We start from the raw sequence: 23,223 nt of genomic DNA, 5'->3' as shown, positions 1-23,223 counted from the left end.
TTTGACAATGTTGGATTTTTTTTATTACTATTTGAGGAAAGATGAGAGTTTATAAGAGCAAGCCTGGATGCTTTTTCACAATTTCAGGCCTGGTTCAACATATGTCAAAACAACTAATTACAATTTTCTAGACTCAACGTTGACACTTGACACATCACCTGCATGCCCTCTATTGAATTTCCTTCACACCCTAACTCCAAATTGTTCAGGCACCGTTGCATTGAGAAAAAAATCCCTCTAGCTTTCCTTTGGTGTCATGGATATCGTTTTACTACACTAGTACGCTTTGTATTTTCTATATGTGCATGTGACAACAAAGCAAACAGAACTGTACTTTTTTGGAGGCCTAGCTTTCTCTTAAAGGGATATTTCAGGATTTTTGACATAGGGCCTCATTTCCTAGTTATCCAGAGTGTTATATATATTTTTTGTAGTTCATGCAGTCCATATATTTGAAGAGTTACGTGGCGCTAGGCTAGTGCTAGGCTAGTGCATTTCTATGGTATCAGCTAGCCTGCATTAAAAACAGTCTGACACACTCCACAGTGCACCTGAGGCAAATCATTTCTAACGCTAGATGTCTGTGTCCATAGAATAATATTTGGAATATAACTGACCTTGCATCACATGAATGATCGCATTTTGAGGGACTATTTTCTAGCAGATCACTCCACCGCTGCGTAGCTGATGCTGCTCAAGTATAAGTTATTTTAAATGCAAAATGGTTAAAATTACTCTATCGACACAGACATTTATATCGTTAGTCTGGCGTTATAAGTGATTTGCCTCAAGTTGCACTGTGGAGTGGTTGTTTTTAATGCAGGCTACTAGTTACCATAGACATGCACTAGCCTAGCACTAGCCTAGCGCCACGTAACTCGTCAAATATAAGAACTGCATGAATTACAAAAAAAAATATCTCCAGAAATCAGAAACACTCCGGATAACTAGGAAATGAGGCCTGTTAGAGGATAACATTAAATCGCTATTTATCATACTGGGTCAGGCTCTACAGTCGTACTATCTCTGTCATAGCCTTGACTGTGAGGCTCAGGCGCCCACTCTCAGCCACTGAATGCTTGCGTATCAGTATGACGCTCTGAGAGGGTATTTATCCCTCTTCTGTGGAAGCATAGACAGACTTGAATGGTAGGACTTGTGCAATGTCTCGAGTTCATGTCTCCGGGTCCCGCACCGATGGTAAATAAACTTCTCCTGCATAAGACATCCAGACTGCTGCCTGTTTTTCATCTATCCTCTCGAACACCATTGTTATTTCTCTAACAAGGCCCTATGTCAAAAATCCTGAAATATCCCTTTAATACTCTCTTTCTAAATATATAATTTGACTGCATTAATGATGACTACTCTCCAGACCTGCTGCCACGTATCTAAAAGCCTGCTGCCTCCCGCTGCTCCCTGCACTACACTGCCACACTGCATTAGGCTTCAAATCTGCTTTGTTTTAGCCAAGGCTGAATCTAACCGTCCACACAATGCTCTCTTATCGTGCACGCATCTCTGTACTTTTCATTATAACCAATTAGTTCAGAAAAACGAAAAAAGGAATATGAATGAAGAAAGCCAAGCAGTTTTAATAAAAGCAGTGAACTTCTCTGAGAGGGGTCAGGGAGTGTAGCACTTCTTGTAAACGGATCCTTCTTGTTTTTACAACCCTATTTGAGCGCATTCATTTTTAATCAGGTTTTTGGGAAATTAGCTCTAAGGACATAAGTGGAAGAGGGACACATTTTGGGGTTACACCAGGCGTCTACTCGGCAGGAGATTGATTCGATTGTGGCATTTACCTGCCCCCTGTTCTTGAACCCAAACCCTGCTGGGAGCTCACAGACCTTCAATAGGAATTTGTGAAAGAGTTGCCAAATGGGCTTTTTACGAGGTAATGAAATACGCTCCCTGAGAACTTTTAATGGCTGCTGACAATAAGAGAAGTGTGCTGCGCTTGTGCCGGCCCAACAATCATCATCATTGTCTCAGTTCATCACTATGGAGAATGATAAAACTAAAGCAGCCTATAAAAAAGACATTAGCAGTTGTGGTGGGAGAGCCTACTTAAAACAACAGTAGGATCCATCTATCAGAGAGTATCATGGGAAGAAGTCAAGTGTGTGAGTTAATCTTTTGAGGATACATTAGTGGTATCAGTCATTCTGAAGTAGACTTGTAGTAATGGTAGTTGTAAACCCGCAACCACCGCCAGACTTTGATCGGCTCTAGAGTCAGAGGTTAGAAAAATGCACCGCTCGAAAGTAAACTCCGTCCGAGGCCACATCAATCGCAGCAGACATGTTTACCGCGTGACTGCAGCGTAAACTTCACCGTTTTCACACTCATACTGTTATGCTTATGTAAGAGGGAGAATCTGTAGTGTTGTGGAGATGCCTGTGGTGTTTTATCTCACACCATGTCCTAATGTAGCAGAGGGGGGAGCAGAAGGAGGGGGGGTGGGGGGGGCATGGGCAGAGTGCAGCCAGTTCCTGTAGTGTAGTGGTTATCACGTTCGCCTAACACGCGAAAGGTCCTCGGTTCGAAACCGGGCAGGAACAGCAGTACTTCCTTTTGAGTTTTAAAGGGCAGAGTCTGACCAGCTCTGCGGAGAAATGAACTCATCTGTGTTGAAAAGAGCAAGTGCTTCGGATTTGAATTTTCTTCAAGAGAAAGAAATGACTGTCCACAAGAGCAGATTTTTCCCTCTGTTATCAGACTCATGAACACTCAATAACCTGTTGCTCACCATTTGCACTGCTGTATTTGCACTACATGGTTATTCTGCTTATTGCACACTTGTAAATCCAACCCATCATGGTGCTGTTTTGTCGTTACATTTATATTTTGTATATTCAGAGTTCAGCAAATGTTACCTACTATGCTTATCATGGGTTGCCTTTTTATTAATGAGAGTTTATGTTTCATGTTGAACCACCACATCCTAAAAGACTCTGATTATGAAATTAAATGTTCCTTTGTTCTGTTTTTTTTGTTTTTCAGCTCGATCCTCAGACGGTGCAGTCCAAGAACTGGCACAATGACGTCATAGAGATGAATGGGGTAAGAAAGAATTTATAAAAGTATAATAACGTATGGTAAGGGGAAAAAGTACAATTTGAGCACTGAAATCATCAAGTCAAGGTTTCAACAGTGTTAGATTTACTAAGGAAGTTGGTTAATAGACACAATGATATTCTTTTGTGCTACCTAATACAATATTAGGAAACACAAAAATGTAATTACGGTTTACCTTTTTCTTACATTTTCATTTGAATTGACTGTAGTGCCTTTCCGCCTCTGGATGTCGAGGCACTTGAACACTGAAATGGTCACAGAATTCAATTCCTACACACTGTGTTGCCTTCTCAGTAATGGAAGTTTGTTGTGTGCTTTTTGCATAAACAGATTAAAGTGGAATTTTCCATGAAGTTTACAAGTCGGGACCTCAGCTTGAAGAGAACTCCCTCCAAAAAGCAGAGTGGGGTGTTTGGAGTCAAGATCAACGTAGTGACAAAGTAAGTATGTTGTTTTTTGTGTTGAGTGAATTTGGCAGTAATTTAACGATTATTCCCCTGTCCTCAGGCGTGAACGCTCCAAAGTGCCTTACATCGTCCGACAGTGCATTGAGGAGGTGGAGAAGAGAGGCATAGATGAAGTTGGAATCTATAGGATCTCAGGGGTGGCCACAGACATCCAGGCCCTCAAAACTGCATTTGACACAAGTAAGGCATGACTTTTCTTCTTTGCACCACAGTTGCTCTATAAAACAGTTTGCGTCAGTCTAATAATCTAATAACTAGTAGTTTGTCCTTCAGTAGATACAGGGGAAAGTTGGCTCCACCTTTGACCCACATGTGTGCTAGGGAGCCTCAGACTTGTTTAGCATAGTGGCTCTTGCTGAGAGCTGGTCCCATAACGACAGTTGCGTTGGGGGAGGGGCTTAGCACTCAGTTCTCGTAGTGTAGTGGTTATCACGTTCGCCTCACACGCGAAAGGTCCCCGGTTCGAAACCGGGCGAGAACACTTATTTTCCATCTGGTTGCCATTTGTAGAACCTGGTTAGCTCACATACTTTAGTGGGAATGTGGTAACGGGAGCTGTCACTGGCAATGACTTAAAGCAAACTCCACTTAGTGAGATAGAGGTGTGATTACAGAATCACTTAACACACTTTATTTTTAAGTAACTAAGCCTTATTTTAGAACTATATTAGAAGTTATCAGCAAGTTACCTCTTGAATTAACTCTTATACAATGACAAACCACAGTAGTATTTGTATGAACATTTTATTACAGATTATTGTTAGAGTGGGGAAACAATTTTATAATGTTTTTCATCAAAACCTACCCTACCTTCCCAGTGCCCCACAATTTACATCTCATGTTGTCTAAACTTGTTAAGAACAGCTGTTTTCCATCTCAGGTTACCGTTTATGAAAACAGTTCAGAAACCTTTCTAAGAAAGTCGTGGCAGGGATTGTCAATGGCAATCACCTAAAGTACACTTTGAGTACAATCTATTTGTACATTGGATTATTTGTTGTGTTACTTGTTACTTTTTACTTAAGTGGATATGTATCACTTAATTAGCCAACTATTTATTTATTGCATATATTAAAAATCTTTACTTAATTAAACACAATTTCATATGTTACCACATCATTTACCCCAAAAAATATAAGCCTCTGTTTATCTAAATAATTTATTGTATTGTTGTTGTCTCCTATTGAGTGAAACACTTTACAGGCCTACCCCCTCCAGAAAGAAATAAACCTGTCACCTTTATTCTGTTATTAAGTGAGTCCACGTGTACTAGATGTACTTAAGAGTTGTGTTCTTTTCCACAGATACCAAAGACATCCTGATGATGCTCAGCGACATGGACATAAACGCCATTGCCGGGACACTGAAGCTGTACTTCAGGGAGCTGCCCGAGCCTCTGCTCACCGATCGCCTTTACCCCGCCTTCATGGAGGGTATAGGTATGACCTTTGACTCTCATAAACATAAACCTGACCCAGGAGGTTTGTGCTCTCTGTGTTAACTGAGGCATGTAGCAGTTTCACCAGCTGAGAGAGATAAACCATGGATGTTGAGAAGCTGTGAAGGGAGTATTTGTGTGTGACACGTGTTTCCTGTCTTGTGCAGCTCTTTCAGATCCAGCGGCCAAAGAGAACTGCATGATGCACCTCCTCCGCTCTCTGCCTGAGCCCAACCTCATGACCTTCCTCACACTGCTGGAGCATCTCAAACGGTACGACCACAGCAGTAAATAATGATGATGTGTTGAGTTTGGTTTTGTGACATACTTTTTTTCTGCAGAGTGGCTGAGAAGGAGCCTATAAACAAGATGTCCCTTCATAATCTGGCCACTGTGTTTGGCCCCACACTGCTCCGGCCCTCAGAGTCCGAGAGCGCCAAGGGACAGCACATCACCTCTGCTTCAGACATCTGGTCACATGACGTCATGGCCCAGGTAACACCTCACACACAAATAATATATCCCAGTTACGTTTTTGTGTGTTTAACTTCAATAATAGTTGTTACAAGATCTTTGTTGAAAAAACTTGTTAAAGAAATAAACCCTTCTGTTTGAATTCACCACCTTAAAAAGTTCAGCTTTTGGGCTGTGTTCACTATTTTAGCTAAACTATTCACTGTTGTTGCCTAAGAGTGGGAACAGGGACGATATACAGTATGGACTAAGTCATTGCAGAAAAATAACAGGAGTCTGATCCCAATGTAGTGTCCCTTGGACAACACTAATCCCTGTAACTTGAGCTGAAGTGGGGGAGGGGCAAGTCATCAAGTTCTCGTAGTGTAGTGGTTATCACGTTCGCCTCACACGCGAAAGGTCCCCGGTTCGAAACCGGGCGAGAACATATTTTCTGTACCATATCATTGACATACTGTACCTTATCGCTGATTTTCTAATATACCCCCACACACTTCAACATTATAGTGCAACACAAACCTAAAAAGATTTTGTCTATTGGGTAACTGGGGAGTTCTCCACGGAAAATTTGGCAAGAGATTGACAGTATGTCTTGTATTTTGATACAATTTAACAGATACAGAAGTTTGTTCACACCTCATTCACTTGTAAAGGTGAAGCAGCTGACTGTAAACACACATGGAAAAATAACGCACTGCTGACTCTTTTGGCCCACAAAGTAAAATCTAAGGGGGCCGTAGGCAATTGCCTACATTTGTGTAATGGAAAAACTGTCCCTGCCTGAATGCAAACAGGTGACTGACCTAAATCTACCTGTAGGCAGATGTAGCTCTTGTTCTTTTTTGCATATTGGTTATTTGTTGATTATTTTACAAATGGGTTGTTTTCATTATCTTTATCCATTCTCTAAATTTAGGTTAGATAAAAGCAACAAATCAGGGTCTACTTAATGGATTAACTCCCTTCATTATTAAAGAAATAAAATAAAAATCCTCCCACGGTGCTCAGTGACCCATGTCCCTGCTGCCCACTCTCCCAGCTGTATTTAGGCTGCTGTCCGTTTCATCTGCTCAGATATGCATTTCCTGTGTACGCATGGCTTTTTGTGGGAAGAGTAAACAACATCCGGACTAAATCATTATTAATGGGAAATTAGGAACTTGCAGAAGGCAGTCATTTTATTTAAGCTTATTTTTATTGCAGTGCACTGTGGCTGAGCCTTAAAATTGGCCCAAATAACAGAATATAAATAATTCTGTTTTATTTGGTAAGAATGGTTTGTATCTACAATCTCGACAGGAGGCTAAGCTAAAACAAATATTATCAAAGAGAACCACAAAGAAAGCCCAGGAAACAAAACATAACATTCAGCATTATTGTTCAATGAGGCCACTTTCACAGATGCAATGCCAATGGTGTAAACTATTTAAATATTAACAAAATGCACAACAAAAAATAGTCCTTCTCTTTTATTTATAAAATTACTATAAAAAATTAATGTTTTATTATTTTTGACAAACCCATATTTCTTTCAACTGTGCATATAAAATAATAATTATACATTCGGTGGTCATGTTTGTTGGATAGAATTAGCAACAAAGCAGATGAAGCAGTGTAAGATTACAAACTTTATTTTGTTTGCTTGATAAGTTGTAGCTTGGTAACACAAAGTCTCTTATCCACTTTAAATTTAAAGCTGTATGAAGTACACTTTTACACTTTGTACACTTTGCCTTAGAAATGGAGTTGTATTCATGTAAGTTTTCTCAAATGATGTTCTCTGTTTCTAGGTCCAGGTGCTGCTGTATTACCTCCAACATCCTCCCATCTCCATCACTGAACTAAAGCGCAACACACTCTACTTTTCCACTGATGTGTAACCCAAGCAGCGCCACCACCTCTCACCTGAAGGGGGCAGCATTTGTGGACCAGAGAGAGATGGAGAAGAGCTGTTGGACTAAACTCTCCTTCTTTCTACTGTACAAATTCCCTACACAAAAATGCGCCAGAAGGCACCAATGCATTTTCTATGGCCCCGTGTTTGTAAATGTAAGGACACCAAGGGCATTCTGGGACCACAATGTAAAAACATGTCACAAAAAATGTGCTCTTTAAAGACTGAAACCTCTATCGTTTTTCTCCCGATAAGATGCATTCCAGAATAATTTTCATGTTTTTAATTATGTTTTTCCCAGTCCGGCTTTGCGCATGTGGTGGAGGAAGAAGTGTGAGTGACGATGTGGATGTACACTTGCAAGAATGAGTGTGTCTGAGGACTGGGCAGCGGCTATAACAACCGTTGTCTCCTGTAAAGACATGAGAGCCCCACAGGCCAAAATATCCCTATTTATTTTAAATATATATAATTATATGTGTGCCTGTACAGTTGTGAAACTAGAGGGATTCTCTAGTTCAATGAGTCTGTTTTTGAAGTTTTTTCAGGTAGTAATGTTCTTTTTTAGTCCATTGTTTCTCATTCACCATGTACATGAATGGTAAGCTGTACTGAAAGTATCACCTGCCAGTTTAATTTTTTGACATCACTTTGTAGAAAACAATGGGCACTCTGTGAAATGAGGGTTTTGGGAAAATAACACAATGAATGGAACATTTAGCTTTTTTCTCGTTGTTGCATTGCAAGCCTGTTCCAAGTGTCTTACTGCACTGGTGTAATCTCTAGGATGGTTGTGTAGTTGCCCTCATGCATGTTCAGCTTGTCAATCGAGCCAGGCACGGTAACACAAAGGTGGGTTGTCTCTGTGAGGCTAAGCCTGTCTCCGCTCTGTACAAAGCCAACCTTTTTGCTATCAAGCCTGTGACATATCTACCAATACTGTAAGCACTGCTAGATGAGTACTATTTGATATTTTTAATATAAGAGGAAAATAAAATAAAAATGTTGTATTTTACTTCCTTTGAGAAGAATTTCAATATACTGTAATATTGAGACTAAGTGTCAATGTGAACTTTCTCCCCTTTTTTAGTAAAATTAAACGTATGAAAACACTGTACTACCTGTGTACGTGCATATTTTTACTATGAGTGACCAAAAAAATGAGTGTGCCCAGTAATGCAAAATTGCATGTGTCTGGGGAAAAAACATCTTAGTGTAGAGCACCCCCTGGTGGCCGCATAACTAGATATAACCAATCAAATGTATCTGGCGTCTGCTTAGACGCTGTAAGAATGTACAAACAGGACTGATTACTTAAAAATGTTTATTTACATTATTATATTACTTCAGAGAGTTTTTTTAATGACATATAATCCTAATAAAAACCTCAAGCAAAACATAACTCAAAATAATATACATATCTTACATAGTTTGACAACTGTAAGAAGTCACAGTGTTAATAAAATAATGATGTGGAATAGCTTTTCTCCAATCCATCAAAGTGTGACCATCACTTGCACGTTTCTGGTGATTCTCTGGTACATTATTTGCATTTAAGTTTTTAGGTCTTTTCAGTTTCACACCAACAAAAGACACCTTCTCCAAGTGTTCAGCACTGATGAGTTTTGTTCCAAAGTCACAATAAAAGTCCATTCTGCCACAGTCTTCACCGCAAATAATATTCAATAGCAGCGGAGAATGCAGCAAAACCTCCGCATCCAAGAACTCCAGCCTTTAGCCCAGCTGTAAACACAGATGTGGATGGACATCAACAAAAGCGTAATGTATACAGAAATATAAGTTCTCTCATTATTACCCACCTCTGAACCCAATGGCTCCCCCAGTAACACATCCACTGTATACAGCGTTTTTCCAGTCTGATACGCCTCTGTGCTGCAGAGAAAAAAAGGAAAAACAGTTACCAGAAGTCTCAAGCGTTGCTTCCCCATCCAAGTTGTCCCATTAAAATGTTGGCACTAGAGGGCGCTATTACACCACAAAACACTTCATTTTTTCTTCGGCTGTCTGATATTGAGATGACCAATGAATCAGAACTAGGTTTGTATTATGAACAGGTTCACAACTAGGATTTTTTTTTTTCGGTCTATCGTGCAACATGAAACTAACACATAACTTAGATGAATAATAATCTTTATACTTTATTAATACAGGTGGTCTCTTTCGACTCAATGTGTCATTTGCAAGAGAGACCTGTTAGAACATACAAGGTAGATAACAGTCAACAATATAACAATTATAACGACTTTAACACAATACTAAGGAAACGTATAAAACAAGAGCAGTCACATGGAGGATGCTCCTTTACAAGGGATTTAAACTGATAAAAGGTCACAAGATTATCCACACAAAAGGTTTTCTGTGCCTCATTCCAGTCATTTGGTGCAAAGTAGCAAAAGGCCTCCCTCCCCCATTCTGTCTTTACACATATGAATAAAGTAGGAAAACTTAAAACTATAAGACTAAATTTAAACTATGGTAAAGACAACAACAATTTGACATAGAACAACAGCCTGAGTGCATTCACAGACGTGCACGCACCCTGTTTGAGTAGTGCACATGTTATGTATGCATAATATGTGTGCGTAACTTACTGATTCGATGATACACTCTGTACAGGAGAACATCGCTCCGACGATAGCAAAGTTCTTGGCGTATGACATGCCCCTCTGTCCCATGTCTTTGAGGACTTCTCGTGCTGTTGGCGTTCTCATGGGATCTTTAGGATCAAACCCGACATTGGTATCGATACCTGCTGTGAAGACTCCAAAGGCTCCCCCAAGGACAAATCCTAAGGGAAGTGAGAAAATATTGAGGTGTACGTGTGCCTGCTACATAAATTACTCGACACTACACAGGGGGAAAGAAACAAACAAACAAATTCGTGTGAAGTGTACCTCCAACACAGGCCAAAAGAGATTTGAACGCACAGCTCTCCATGCCCCTCTCAATCATCTTCTGCTCGTCGCTCTTGGGAGGAACTGGCAGAGCCCCCATAACCGCGGGATTGAGGTCCTTCATGGGTCTCTTGTCCCCTATAAGATGCTCCAAGACCGTACTGTACTGAATTTGAGGTCCATTTGCCAAAGAATCGGAAGCTGCTGCAGCGGCAGTCGCGTTGTCTGTGGCGGCCGCCATGTTTCTCAATGACGGCGGCAGAAAAATTTAGCTTTAAAACCGATCGCAAATTCGTAACCGGATACTCAAAACTACCTCATATTTGTGACTGTTCAAACTAAATAAAATTACTTAAAATATAATAATTCATAATTAGAGCACTTATAAATTAGAAGAGTTCATTATCTCCCACGAGATGCTGTCATTAATGTATTAGCACATTCGACATTGATGGGCCATTTTTTGAATCCAATTTATTTTATTTTTTTAAATAATTATTTCAATATTAAATCAAGTAATTTCACCAAACAAGTTGATTTATATATATATTGTTTCTTAATCATGTAAATACAAAAGCACGTTAAATTATTTCCACGAAGCAGAAAAATACCAACAAGTAATATTACATATAATATGGTGAGCAACGTATACAATGTGACTAGGTTTGTTCATTTATTTGTATTTATTATCCTTTTAACAGACATTAACTACATTACCCAGAGGTCTCTTCGAGCACTGCGCCAAAACTCGTGCTCCACCTACCGGCTCTAGAGCAGCACTGGGACAGTTTCATGAGTCTGGTGGTGAGTGAATGAGGCGGCAGCAGCATCCACATCTAGAAGCACCAAGACACCGCAGCGACGAACAGGTGAAGACGAGCTAATGGCTAATTCTGTCCACATCCGCTTTTATTAACAATTGTTAACATCTATAGATCTGTTGAACTTGCGAAGCCTGTCATCAGCTCGGCTCGTTCGCGTCGCCGCCGCATGTAGAAAGTGTCGCTCGGACCCACGCTGGTTTGCTCATTTCCACAACACCGCCAAACTGAGGTGAGAGCGCTATCTAACCACATTTGCCTTTTCCTGTGATGACTTTGTCTCTGTTCCTCGATGACAAGCGCCAAATCAAATACATCCTCACTCTTCACTGTTACAGCCTCCTCTCATGACATGGCACCAGCTTTGGCACGCCACGTAATGTTTAACGCTAATTAGGTGCGTCATTGTGTAATTATTGGATTTGGCACCCAAAGTGAACAGACGGTAAATTGATTTGTATTCTTTCTTACGCTGAGGGGGGTTTGGCCTGTTTTGACAGCCGCCCAAGCGAAGTCGTGAGTTCAACAGGATGCATACTGTGACTGCGGTGAGAATGCAAAAACTTTTAACATTTTTTTTTGAAGGCACGCAGTAAGAATAACAAATCCAAAGCTGTGTGTTGTAGTGTTCCTTCCCAATTCAGATTCAGGTTATTCAGACATTTAAACAAGTAAATAGAGGGGGAAAAATATGCATAAAGGCAGAAGCTATTTTGCCTATTCCGGTGTAATGACATACAGAGAGGGGGTTGTAGCCGAAAGTGTGGTCTGGTCCGTGAATATTAAAAGACCGGTCCGGACCATTACGGACCATGACCTCTAGGGGCGCTGTGCACTGGTCCGAGTGGTCCCTGATGGTCCCTGAGATGGTCTCTAGGTCCCTCGAATGGTCTTTGGGCTGAATTAATGGTCCTGTGTATTATGTGTGGCAGGAGTGGAGTCCTAATAGGTCTATATCAATATTTCTCATTCATATTGAGGAAAACCAACGATTTGTTTTGGGAAGATTTTTTATTTGAAAATCATATTCTTTTTCCGGATGGTTTTCGACATAATCTGTTTCAAACATTGCTCTATATTCATTCCAACCAACTGAAATACGCAAATTTGCGACATTAATGATCTTTTTTTTAATTGTAGCCTACTCATTACGATTATAGACACCATGTACTGACATTCTCTAATTCATCGTAGATATTACGTGGCCTAACGGGTTACGTGCATGACTGCGATGTCAATGGTCCGAGGTTCGAAAATGACTTGAAGTGTTATTTTTGGTTTCAAAACACATTTTACGGTTTATGATAATGATTCTTAGCACCATTGATAACTGTACAGTTTTTAAAATGTCCAAATAAACTGAATATACGGATCAGCATTAATGTTTTTCCCAGCGGGTTCCCCGTCAAAAAAAAAAAAAAAAATAGAGGTGGGGACAGGATCGATCCACCGACCTTGTACACGTAAGCCCGGCGCTCTACCTATGGAGCCCTACGAGCAGGAGTATTTGCGATAGTTCCGCAGCCCCAGAACACATGGATTTATGTAATGAACCGAGTGGTGGCTTTACAAGTTCTTGAATCATTTTATTATTGTTATATGTTATTAGCGCAAATTGGCCTGAGCTTCGCTGAGCAGAGCAGCACCCACGTGATCCACGTGTACAGCAGCACCATGTCAGGGACCGGTCCCTGACTGGTCCGAATGGTCCGGACCAGTCAGGGACCGCTCGGACCAGTGATGCCTGTATGAAGCAGAAACCAGTCATAAGTAACATGTAGGCTACCATTCTACCATTGATTCAGACCAAGGACCATCTCAGGGACCGGTCCCTGACTGGTCCGGACCACTTGGACCAGTGGTCCGGACCACTCGGACCAGTGGTCCCTTATGCTTGTATGAAGCAGAAACCAGTCACAGGCCACAGGTACCATTGACTCAGACCAAGGACCATCTCAGGGACCGGTCCCTGACTGGTCCGGACCACTCGGACCAGTGGTCCGGACCACTCGGACCAGTGGTCCCTAATGCTTGTATGAAGCAGAAACCAGTCATAAATAACAGGTACCATTGACTCAGACCAAGGACCGTCTCAGGGACCGGTCCGTGACTGGTCCGGACCACTTGGACCAGTGGTCCCTGATGCTTGTATGAAGCAGAAACCAGTCATAAGGAACAGGTACCATTGACTCAGACCAAGGACCATCTCAGGGACCGGTCCCTGACTGGTCCGGACCACTCGGACCAGTGGTCCGTTATGCTTGTATGAAGCAGAAACCAGTCATAAATAACAGGTACCATCAGGGGCGCAGATAGGTTTTTGAAACTGGGGGGGACAAAGCTGCTCAGGCATGACAACCTATCAAACTTAATTGCCCATCATTGCAAGACAATAATGCGTATTGGTACGGTTTCTAATCACTCACCAAGCATGCCACATGACGTATGAAAAAGCAGTCCTGACGTAGGCTACACTGTCTGATAACCAAGTAAACCAACAGCTCGCGTTTCGCATTTTGACACACGCACAGCCCAGTCAACACAAACACATGAGCGCAATACCGTTTCTCGCCGCATATCAAAGTGAATGGTCAAGGGAGGCGCTGTTTCGCACATTGCAAAATGCTTGCAAGATATTTTTCTTCATAAAAGTGAGGGGGACGGATCCAGGTGAATGAAAATCTGGGTACGTCATGTCCCCCCCGTCCCCCCCGCTATCTGCGCCCATGGGTACCATTGACTCAGACCAAGGACCGTCTCAGGGACCGGTCCCTGACTGGTCCGGACCACTCGGACCAGTGGTCCGGACCACTCGGACCAGTGGTCCCTGATTCTTGCATGGGCCCAAGGACCACTGTCTGTTACAAACCACTGGCGGACTAGTGAACAGCATCCCCAAAGGTGACTCCTGTAATTCTCTAGTGCAGAGTCCAGTCCAATGTCCAGAGGTAAGAGAACAGTGAATTAACCTGTTTAGTATGATAACTACTGATCTATTAGTAGGGACTTATAAAATGGGAGCAAATACTATTCAGTGTATTAACTTTATATGAGTTTAGGCTAATTACCAAACAGCAAAAAATCATCTTCTGTGTTTTGAAACCAAAAATAACACTTCAAGTCATTTTCGAACCTCAAACCCTTGACATCGCAGTCATGCACGTAACCCGTTAGACCACGTAATATCTACGGTGAATTAGAGAATGTCAGTAGATGGGGTCTATAATCGTAATGAGTAGGCTACAATTAAAAAAAAGATCATTAATGTCGCAAATTTGCGTATTTCAGTTGGTTGGAATGAATATAGAGCAATGTTTGAAACAGATTATGTCGAAAACCATCCGGATAAAGAATATGATTTTCAAATAAAAAATCTTCCCAAATCAAATCGTTGGTTTTACTCAATATGAATGAGAAATATTGATATAGACCTATTAGGACTCCACTCCTGCCACACATAATACACAGGACCATTAATTCAGCCCAAAGACCATTCGAGGGACCTAGAGACCATCTCAGGGACCATCAGGGACCACTCGGACCAGTGCACAGCGCCCCTAGAGGTCATGGTCCGTAATGGTCCGGACCGGTCTTTTAATATTCACGGACCAGACCACACTTTCGGCTACAACCGCTGCTGGACATACAAGTAGAAATCCACACTTTAAAGGCTGTGTTTCCGCGCTTTATGGTTGACAATTCAACAGCTTGTGTTGTTTGTTTTCATTTCTCAGAGTGAATGTTACTCTTGGTCACTTCCACAGTCAGGTGCTTTGCCTTTGGAGTCTTTCAGTGCCCCGCCAGCAGTTTCTCTTCACATGATCCACACTGCCAGCCATTTGTTCCTCATTAGGTCAGTGCCACGTGAAGCGACGGGGCTTAATCATCCGTGAATGTTTGTTGTTTATGTCTTATGGGTCTTTAAATGCTTCATTATGGGTCTTTACCCTGACTAAGCTTCTGTGTGCTGTTCTGGTGCTGCCACGTTAGGAGCGACTTCTTAACTCTGCAGAAACACTGGACCACTGTGGGTGAAACTGCTGCGCTTTGGAATACAATGAAAAGGAGAAGTGAGGCTAATTACAGTTCACTTCATGTTCGTTCAGCCTGACAAGAGGGCATTGGTGGGTCATTTGGGTAAAACCAACAAATCAACCTCTTTTCTTTCGTAAAAACCATGAAACATAAACGGCTGCAGTCATGACCATGTAGCCTCTATGATGTTACGTGGTCCTAATTGCACCGTTTCACTCTCAGTTAACCATCCGAGAAAGAGAAATAGCCTGAAATATACATTGTTGGCTCTGGGGCTGAGAGCAGAACAGTCTGTCCCAGGCATAGATCACAAACTAAGCATGGCCAAGTCTCCCATTTCAAGCAGAAATGTGTCTTTATCTTCCACATAAAACAGGATTTATATAAGCTTCAGTGTTACCCATCTGCTAACAAGATGGCTGCCTAATACTCCTATATGCTTTATCTGACTTTGTGTGTCATTGATTTAGTGCATACTTTACCTGTGTCCTCAAACCGCCTACGGCATGGAGTCTCCCAGGTCTCCTCTGTACCCTTCCACATCCTCTGTACAACTCATTAGCAGGACAGCAATGTGATGACTGCTGTTCTTTACATCCAGGGGTTGTTTTGAGAGCATGTGTCCAGTGGTATAGCTGAAAAAGGATATAGCTCGTTTTGAAAATACAAAAAGAACTAAATGTCTCGGGAGGTGCAGCTCATGGGATGTTGAAGGACTGCACTGCCCTACACACGTCTATTACTATGGTGTCCTGAATTCAGCTCTCAGCTCGCACCTCTACTGTAGCACTATTCACAGGTAAATTTACTTGATATAAACAATGCCATTTCTATCACCCAGATAAACTTTTGAGAGAGTCTGACATAAAGGCTTTTGTTCTTTGTCATGTGATTGTTGGGATAAACTTTCGAATGAACTGCGTTGTACCTCTCAAAGTGACCAATGAGTTGTATATTTCCAATGGCAACATACATCATATCTAACTGAATAGTTCTTGTCCAGCTAGAGAAAGGAGAGGTCATACTCGTTATCTCTTTCTTGTCCTCTATATACTATACTAGGTGCATAAGATGGATGGTAGGTAGAAGGTACCTTTTACTTTACAGCTGTTATTAATGTCTTTTCCCAGATGTTCAGGTAAGTACTCACATGGTCACGATTCTACAGCACAGTGTTGTCGAGATAATGGATAAATAAAGAGTGATGTATCAAAACCCAACTATCTTAAGCATGAAAAGCACAGAACTCCTCTTGTGATTGCACTGTATCTTCATTAAACAGTGATTATTTAAATCAAAATCGCTTTATTTATCCATTAGGAATTTCATTTTGCAGAAAAAAACACCAATGCACAGTGCAGACACAACAAGACATTCATGCGTTCAAGGTCAGCACATTTTGCAGCTGATGTTAACAGCAGGAAGTCAATGGCATATAGATAAAGCAAGAAAGATATGAGCTTAAAGGAACAGGCCACCGTTTGTCCATACTGATATGTTCTTACCTGAGCTTAGATGAGTTGATACGCACCTGTCTGGTCTTTGTGCCCGTGGAAGAGCGTGGCAGCTTCCAACTTCACCCCCGTTTGGAGCCATAGAGATATACTGGGAGAGGCCAAATGCTAACAACGTCTTTGGTCTTTTTGCGTGACTGAGTGCAGGCACAAAGACCAGACAGTTACGCATCAACTCGTCTAAGCTCAGGTATGAACATATCTCAGTATGGAAAAACGGTGGCCTGTTCCTTTAAGTGCAACGTGCAAATGTTAAGCACATTTAGTTAGAGTGAGTTAAGCAGATGGATTTGATTTCAGTTGACAAAACCTCTTTATGACCCACTCCACTTTTAAAGAAAATATATTATTATCCCCAAGAATCTTAGCCACACAATCCGCTGTCCAGCAAAAATACATTGGCTACAATAAAAGCATATTTTGCATCCCGAGAGGCACTATGGCATGTCCTTTCCCTGCACACTGGAGGAGGATATAATTGAGGAGATAAGAGGAGCTGCCAGATTGGGCCCGGGCTGAACAGTGTTGGCAGTGAGTTGGTAAATAAATAGCAGCACTCACCACTTCTAACGGCTGTGTAGGGTGATAATTTAACTGACTACCTCTGTAGACAGATGGTATCCAGCCTCCTCCAACGGAAATTTTGTCTCCAAGCTCTCAGTGTCGGAATGAATGTTAATATTGGCATTACGTAATAGACAAAAGAACCAGCTGAATCAATATGGCCTGATTATGTCACATTCAGGTGACATTGGGCAGTTCGTTGAGCGTTCGCCCACGGTTCCCAACAATCTGCATTTGATCCCAGCTCCTATATTCAGCAGGCGGTGATGATTTTTGCCTAATCAATGTTTTTGATGGTGGTAGATGATTGATATTTTCTTAGTTTTAAGTAGCGTTTTCAGGAAATGGGCCACATACTCAAGCATCTCAGTCTCACTCGCTGGCTCAGAGGAGTGCTTCTATAAATGGGTCTTACAGGGCAGTCCAGAGGTAAAAAACAACAACAAAAAAAACAAAGTCACACGTCTCTTCTCTTCACTCACATCTTTGTCAGAGAGCTCCAACTCTCAGGCTTCCTCTCCCAGCTAAACAGGACCGGCTTGTTTGCGTCTGCATGGCATGTGTCATTAAAATGTTTGCTCAAAGATGTCGGGCCCATTGTAATCTATATTCAAAAATCACGGTCACACCCACATATTCAGATGACATAAAGCAGCGCTGTTGCTTTGAACGTATGAAATTCCATTGTGGGAAAAGCGCTCTGTTGTGGCCGGCCAGTCTTCCTTTCTCTTTCTTTCCATTCACTCCTCATGGGTGATGCTGGCGTTTCTATGGAGTCCACCCACTCAGAAGACGTCCGGCCAAGCTAAAGAGAGGAAAAGCGTTTTGAATCTGGTGCCTATTGCCTGTATGGGAAAAGAACTTTGACACTGAAGCAGGAAGTTAGGCCCTGAGGGAGTGCAGCTCGAGGAAAGATGTAACAGAGGATGAAGACTATAAAATATGCATGACGACCGGGCTATATCGGCTCCCTAAGCGCTGTGCAAATTTAGGACAGACAGGGTGATACTTGGAGAGCCATTTTTCTTTGGTAAATTATTGCAAGTCACTCTACCACAGGTCTCAAAATGACAAAAGGGAGCTGAAACATCTTTGCCAGCTTATTGGACCATGCCAAGGAAACTAGAATTAATCATACAGGTCCTCACTTTGGACATCTTAACTTGTTTATCGAACCAGCTTTGCTTCGGATCAATAGAAATCTTCAGCTAAGCACTTTTCTCTACAACTCTGCTTTCTCTTGGTGAAAAATGCCGTCCCAAGCAGCAGTCGTCATCTTCCACCCAGTCTATAATAAATGCTGCTGTGTTAACACTACTATCTGTTTGTCCTAACTATGCTAGGACCATACATGCTCAGGTGCCCACTGTGGTTGTTAAAGTAGACCGTTTTCTGTATTGCTACTGGCTACTGCTGCCATGTAAAGTTTGCACGTGCCTTTTCGTGACCTTTGTTTCGTATGAGCAAATCTGCTATTAGTTCCTTTTTATATGTTTTGGAAAGCATTAGCATTACTTTCAGATCCTCACTGCCTTCAAAGAGGAACACACAGAGACCATCGCGCAGTCTAGGATGACCCGTAACACAAAGTGGATTAAGATGCTGTAATGGACATAAATGGACTTTGTTATTCGATCTTGGTGCACCATTTGCCATAGCGATACATCAATGTCTTAAAACCACAGCCACCTATGCTAGATGTGCTCTATGAAGGGTCTGATGGGCTGCATGTACAATAAGATGCCGTTACCCTTTGGACCATTTGAATTTATTATTAGATGCACTGTTATGGCTTAGCAACAAGGTTTGTTTGGAAGAGGGACACGATTCATGTTTTAAATTCCAGATTCAGTAGCATTAGCCATGGAGATAAGCCTGAAATATGAACTACTGAAGTACAGGGTTAGTTGGTTTTACACATAATACAAGACCCCATGTTTTGTTGTTTTCAGAGAAGGTATTACTGCTACCGTCTGCTAATTGCGACCATTCAATTTGTAATGTTTTTATTTGGAAAACTATATTTTTAGCCACGCTTTAGTCTTAGTCATTCCGAGCACAATTCTTATGCATAGTCACATCCCGTCTTTTATGCAGCTCCTCTGACTCAGTGCTTTTTCCTGTTGACAGAAGAAGGAGGGCTGCTTCTGCTTCTGCTGCTGCTACAGTTTGATCTGAACAGTGCAGCTTGTCTGTATTGATTGCAGTAGCCAGCTCCTGTGTCACTTAATGACGGGAATCCCCATGGTGTCCCCGGTCTAGTGCCTGTCTGAAGGTATATGTTGACTCATTATTTATTCAAGAATCGTTGGCTGCTGCATTGTTGTACTGTGGTCGGCTACATGTACAGGGCTTGTTCGACCTGTACGAACTGTTAGTGTTTGTTGGTATTGACCACCGTCTCACATGTCGCCTGGCTTGTCTGGCTTCTGCTTCTTTAATCTTTGGTACTACTCAAATCAGAAACAAGATATACAAGTAAGAGCAAAAGAGTTAGACACCCATTACTCGATGTTTACATTATGAGGCGTAAGACCATAGGATATTGATTTTGGAGCACGTATACAATGCTAATGGAACCATGCTGCTGGATTTGTTTGTATTTTAAAGAAAAGGGGAAGCATATTAATTTGATAGCCCTCTCGACCTTGCAATGTCAGAGTTTTCTTAGTGAGCTCATAAATCACGTTGAACAAATCCATAGACATGTGAAATTTGAAGCAGACAGGGTGCTGTTGGAAAAGCATTTTAGGACCACATTTACTGGTGTTCCAGAGAGAGAGAGAGAGGAGAGGGCCTGCTGCTTATGTAAGATCAGCGTGAAAATCCCAGCGTGCAGCAGGGTGTGAAACAGCATGTGCAGCTCAGAATCCTGCCCAACTATTTTCTTATTCTCGCCAGCGGCTTTTCGAGATGCAGTTTTAGTGATGCTGCAGGGGTGTGGTCGCGTTCCACCAGCACCACTGACCACAGTCTGGCGCCGCTTCAGTGCGCTGCTCTGCCCACACGCTCCTCGGCTTCGGCATGCTGTAGGCCCGACGATCCTACAGAAACACGGCCATCTTCACAAACCTCCTCCCTCGTGTGTACACGGACAAGTCTCCCTCGCACAATGGAGGGCTCTGTGAGTCCGTGATCTTTGACCCCACTGGAGCCTTCAGAAGCAGCACACTGTTTGTTTGTGAGGAATTTGTGTTGGTGTCAAGAAGCTGTCATGTTGAATACTCAGCTGAAGTGTCTGGGCTCAACAAAATGAAGAGCAGATTATGATGATTGTGTACAGTACAGTATGAATGAATGGTCAATAGAGTTCTGGATTGTATCATCAACAGCTAAGATTACTGGGATACCTGGTGCATCCCATAAATAATGGGATGATAATAATAAGCCAGTGGGGATTTAAAAATGTGAAACACCAGAGTTATCATTTAGCATAAATGTGTTTGTGTGCTATGGTAAAAACCTGTTTGTCTCACAAAACAAAACGTTATAAATAGTGACCAGTTTACCAGAGCTGTTGAACGAGTTGTGCGGTTCCACGACTGTATTATGCACCTTTTTATATTGTTTTGGCTGACAATACACGGACGTTGCCAACTACTGACAAGACACATGTTTGACTTTGTTCATGACATTTAATTTACAACATAGAACTCTTTCGTCATAGACATTTGTGTTTTGGTTTGTAGGCTATAATTGAAGAGAACTCACTGGAGCATTTGCCCCAAACAACCCTTGTAGTTCACATCTACAGTATAGAAAATAATAGAATTAGAACAGTATAGGATTGAAACAAACAAGACTGTGGCGTTGTTGGTGCAGTTCTATAAGACAGACTGAACAAGCTGGTGAGGAGGGCCAGCTCCATCTTGGGCTGCCCCCTGGACTCTGCGGAGGAGGTGAGTGACAGGAGGGTGTTAGCCAAGTTCACCTCCATCATGGAACCACAGCACGGGACTGTAGAGGAGCTTAGCAGCTCTTTCAGTGGCAGCCTGAGACACCCTCAGTGCAAGAAGGAGCAGGGCCTTCATCCCCACTACTGTACAATAAGTCTGTAAAGTAACATGTGCAATAACCCCTTTGCAAAACTACATGCAATAATCTCTGTATCAGCTTCACTTATTGACAACCTGCACTACGACTGTAAACTTTGCAACTATTTTTTATAGTCTGTTCTAATTTGTATCCTATTTATTTATTCATTCTTATTTCCTTATTATTATAATTCCGCCCCATAAGATTTTTGCTTAATTGTTTGCACATTTCCTGTCTGTTTTTGCACAACCTGAGTGATCTCATTGAATGCCGATTTTAACAAGTGAATTTCTCCGTTGTGAGATCAATAAAGGATTATCTTATCTTATCTTAACACTTGGAGTTTTGAAGAAATCCAGTGTGAAACTCTGGTCAATCATTATCTAGTTATTATTCCTTGTTTGTTACAATTGGAATTTTCCCTGCGTCTGCTGTAATAAAGCAGCTACCTCTGATACCGTAAATTCCCAGGCCATAAAATCTGTGTGGAACACTTGTTTCTTTGCCCACAAACCACACTTCAGCTTTTCTGCTTGCTTCAGGAATTCACCTCAAGAAACTATACACCAACGGCAGCAGAGAGATCCGTAGTGTTCTGGTGTGAGAGAACATGTGGGGGATCTGTTATTCTCCTCCTCAGCAGTGTCTGGAAAACACGTCCAGGGAGAGAGAGAGCCGTGCCCACCGCTGAGCCTGGTGACGGTCTTCCTCTTTGTAACAGAGGGAAGCAGGCAACGGCTACATGTGCAACTTCCTCAATGCACGTACGAAAATATCTGCGGTAGCTGGATTCTGTGCTAGGGTTTCTCCGGAGGCTTTCGTCACATGTGAGTGGAACGAGCCAACTTTCTAATTTCATTTTACTGGATGTTTTTCTCCAGGTTGTGACTTTTCGGTGAACGTTTCGTTTGGCTTGCCGTGTTAGAGAATGTAAGTTTGAAATGGCAAAAAATGAGTGGAAGTGATGGTAAACATGTGTGGTGCAGACATTTTCCATATTTCATATTTTTATGGTGTTTTTCTGAAAGGGAAAGTAAATGTGGGAGGACTTGGAACAGTCTCTTCAGCTGTGGGGAATAGTAAAACAGAAAGCTGCATGTTTTAAAAATATAAAGTCACATAAAACCACCTTTGCTGTGTCTTGAATATTATTTAAGGGGTGTTTGATGTTGTTGTTTTTTGCAGTGCACCTTGCAGTTTCACAGTGACGTGAGACAGGAAGTGAAGCAGCTTCTTCTCTGTCCTGGTGCAGTTCCTCTGTAATGCTTTCATGTTTACGGCTAATGTTCTTGTCAGTGGAAGCCGGGTGGGGTTAATGTTTTCGAGATGAAGGGCATTTAGGGTCACAAAATGGACAGTGATGATGAAGAGGTCGAGTTTCAGCCTGGAGCCATTAGTGGTTGTGGGAAAACAGCAATGCAGTGAATGCTCATAAACATCTTCTAATGCAGATTTAGTATTTTCAAGATGGGCCTAATAGTTGGAAAGTAACAGGATACTTTTGTTTTTGTTGCTTTTTAGGTTTTTTTACTGCCCTTTGTGTATGCTGTGAGTGGGTAAATCTCTGCTGTGAAACCAAAAACAGTAAAACTATTTTTAAAAAAGGGAGTCGTCTCTGAAAAGGCAAGAAAACACCAAAATAATGTAGTCATAGTTAATTGAACTAGATTTAGCTGGCCAATTAAAAGCACTGTATGTTAATTTTCATGTCATACTAAGAGTTTAATCATGGCACTGCTTATGAACATCTCAAAACACTTCATATTTTTTATCTAAAAGGAAATAGTCCGTAGCAGGAAAAGTCTCAAATGTGGATCCAGATCAGGGTTTAATAATCCTCGACTGAGCCATGATATTCTCAACTTTTTGTTGTTGTTGCAATTTCACGAACAGATTTTTGACACTTTAATTATTTAATTTAAAAGTGTCCCTTTCAGATCAGACACTGTGCGCTGCTTTCATCCTGCTCTAAACAGATCAAA

General features: G+C 41.7%; 3 protein-coding genes across 10 annotated transcripts in view; 2 read left to right on the top strand and 1 right to left on the bottom strand.

Annotated features, from left to right (window-relative positions):
- abr (ABR activator of RhoGEF and GTPase) overlaps positions 1–8,474 on the top strand; it is a 138,399-nt gene extending 129,925 nt beyond the window's left edge. For all 5 annotated transcript variants that reach the window (XM_079566118.1, XM_079566119.1, XM_079566120.1 and 2 more), the window contains 7 exons: positions 3,010–3,069; positions 3,415–3,524; positions 3,592–3,731; positions 4,856–4,990; positions 5,157–5,262; positions 5,331–5,484; positions 7,254–8,474. In XM_079566118.1, coding sequence (XP_079422244.1) covers positions 3,010–3,069; positions 3,415–3,524; positions 3,592–3,731; positions 4,856–4,990; positions 5,157–5,262; positions 5,331–5,484; positions 7,254–7,343 — 795 coding nt within the window. In that variant the 3' untranslated portion in view covers positions 7,344–8,474. The remainder of the gene's footprint in view (positions 1–3,009; positions 3,070–3,414; positions 3,525–3,591; positions 3,732–4,855; positions 4,991–5,156; positions 5,263–5,330; positions 5,485–7,253) is intronic.
- A 257-nt stretch (positions 8,475–8,731) lies between these two features.
- timm22 (translocase of inner mitochondrial membrane 22 homolog (yeast)) lies at positions 8,732–10,513 on the bottom strand (the record flags this gene model as incomplete). Its single annotated transcript, XM_079566768.1, has 4 exons — positions 8,732–9,100; positions 9,178–9,250; positions 9,970–10,166; positions 10,273–10,513. 4 exons carry the CDS (start codon positions 10,511–10,513, stop codon positions 9,024–9,026), a joined length of 588 nt encoding a protein of 195 aa, XP_079422894.1. The 3' UTR covers positions 8,732–9,023.
- Positions 10,514–11,175: 662 nt separating this feature from the next.
- specc1 (sperm antigen with calponin homology and coiled-coil domains 1) overlaps positions 11,176–23,223 on the top strand; it is a 69,036-nt gene continuing 56,988 nt past the window's right edge. For 2 of the 4 annotated variants that reach the window (XM_079566126.1, XM_079566123.1), the window contains exon 1: positions 11,176–11,325. The gene's annotated coding sequence lies outside the window, so the exon portion shown is untranslated. Of the gene's footprint in view, positions 11,326–14,878; positions 14,947–21,948; positions 22,069–23,223 lie in introns of those variants that run through there. The other 2 variants (XM_079566125.1, XM_079566124.1) reach the window with 2 other exon arrangements.

Source organism: Gobius niger (assembly GCF_951799975.1).
Source record: "Gobius niger genome assembly, chromosome: 11".
Classification (NCBI taxonomy): Eukaryota; Metazoa; Chordata; class Actinopteri; order Gobiiformes; family Gobiidae; genus Gobius; species Gobius niger.
The sequence above is the reverse complement of the archived record's forward strand: the minus strand, read 5'-3'. Positions and strand labels throughout refer to the sequence as shown.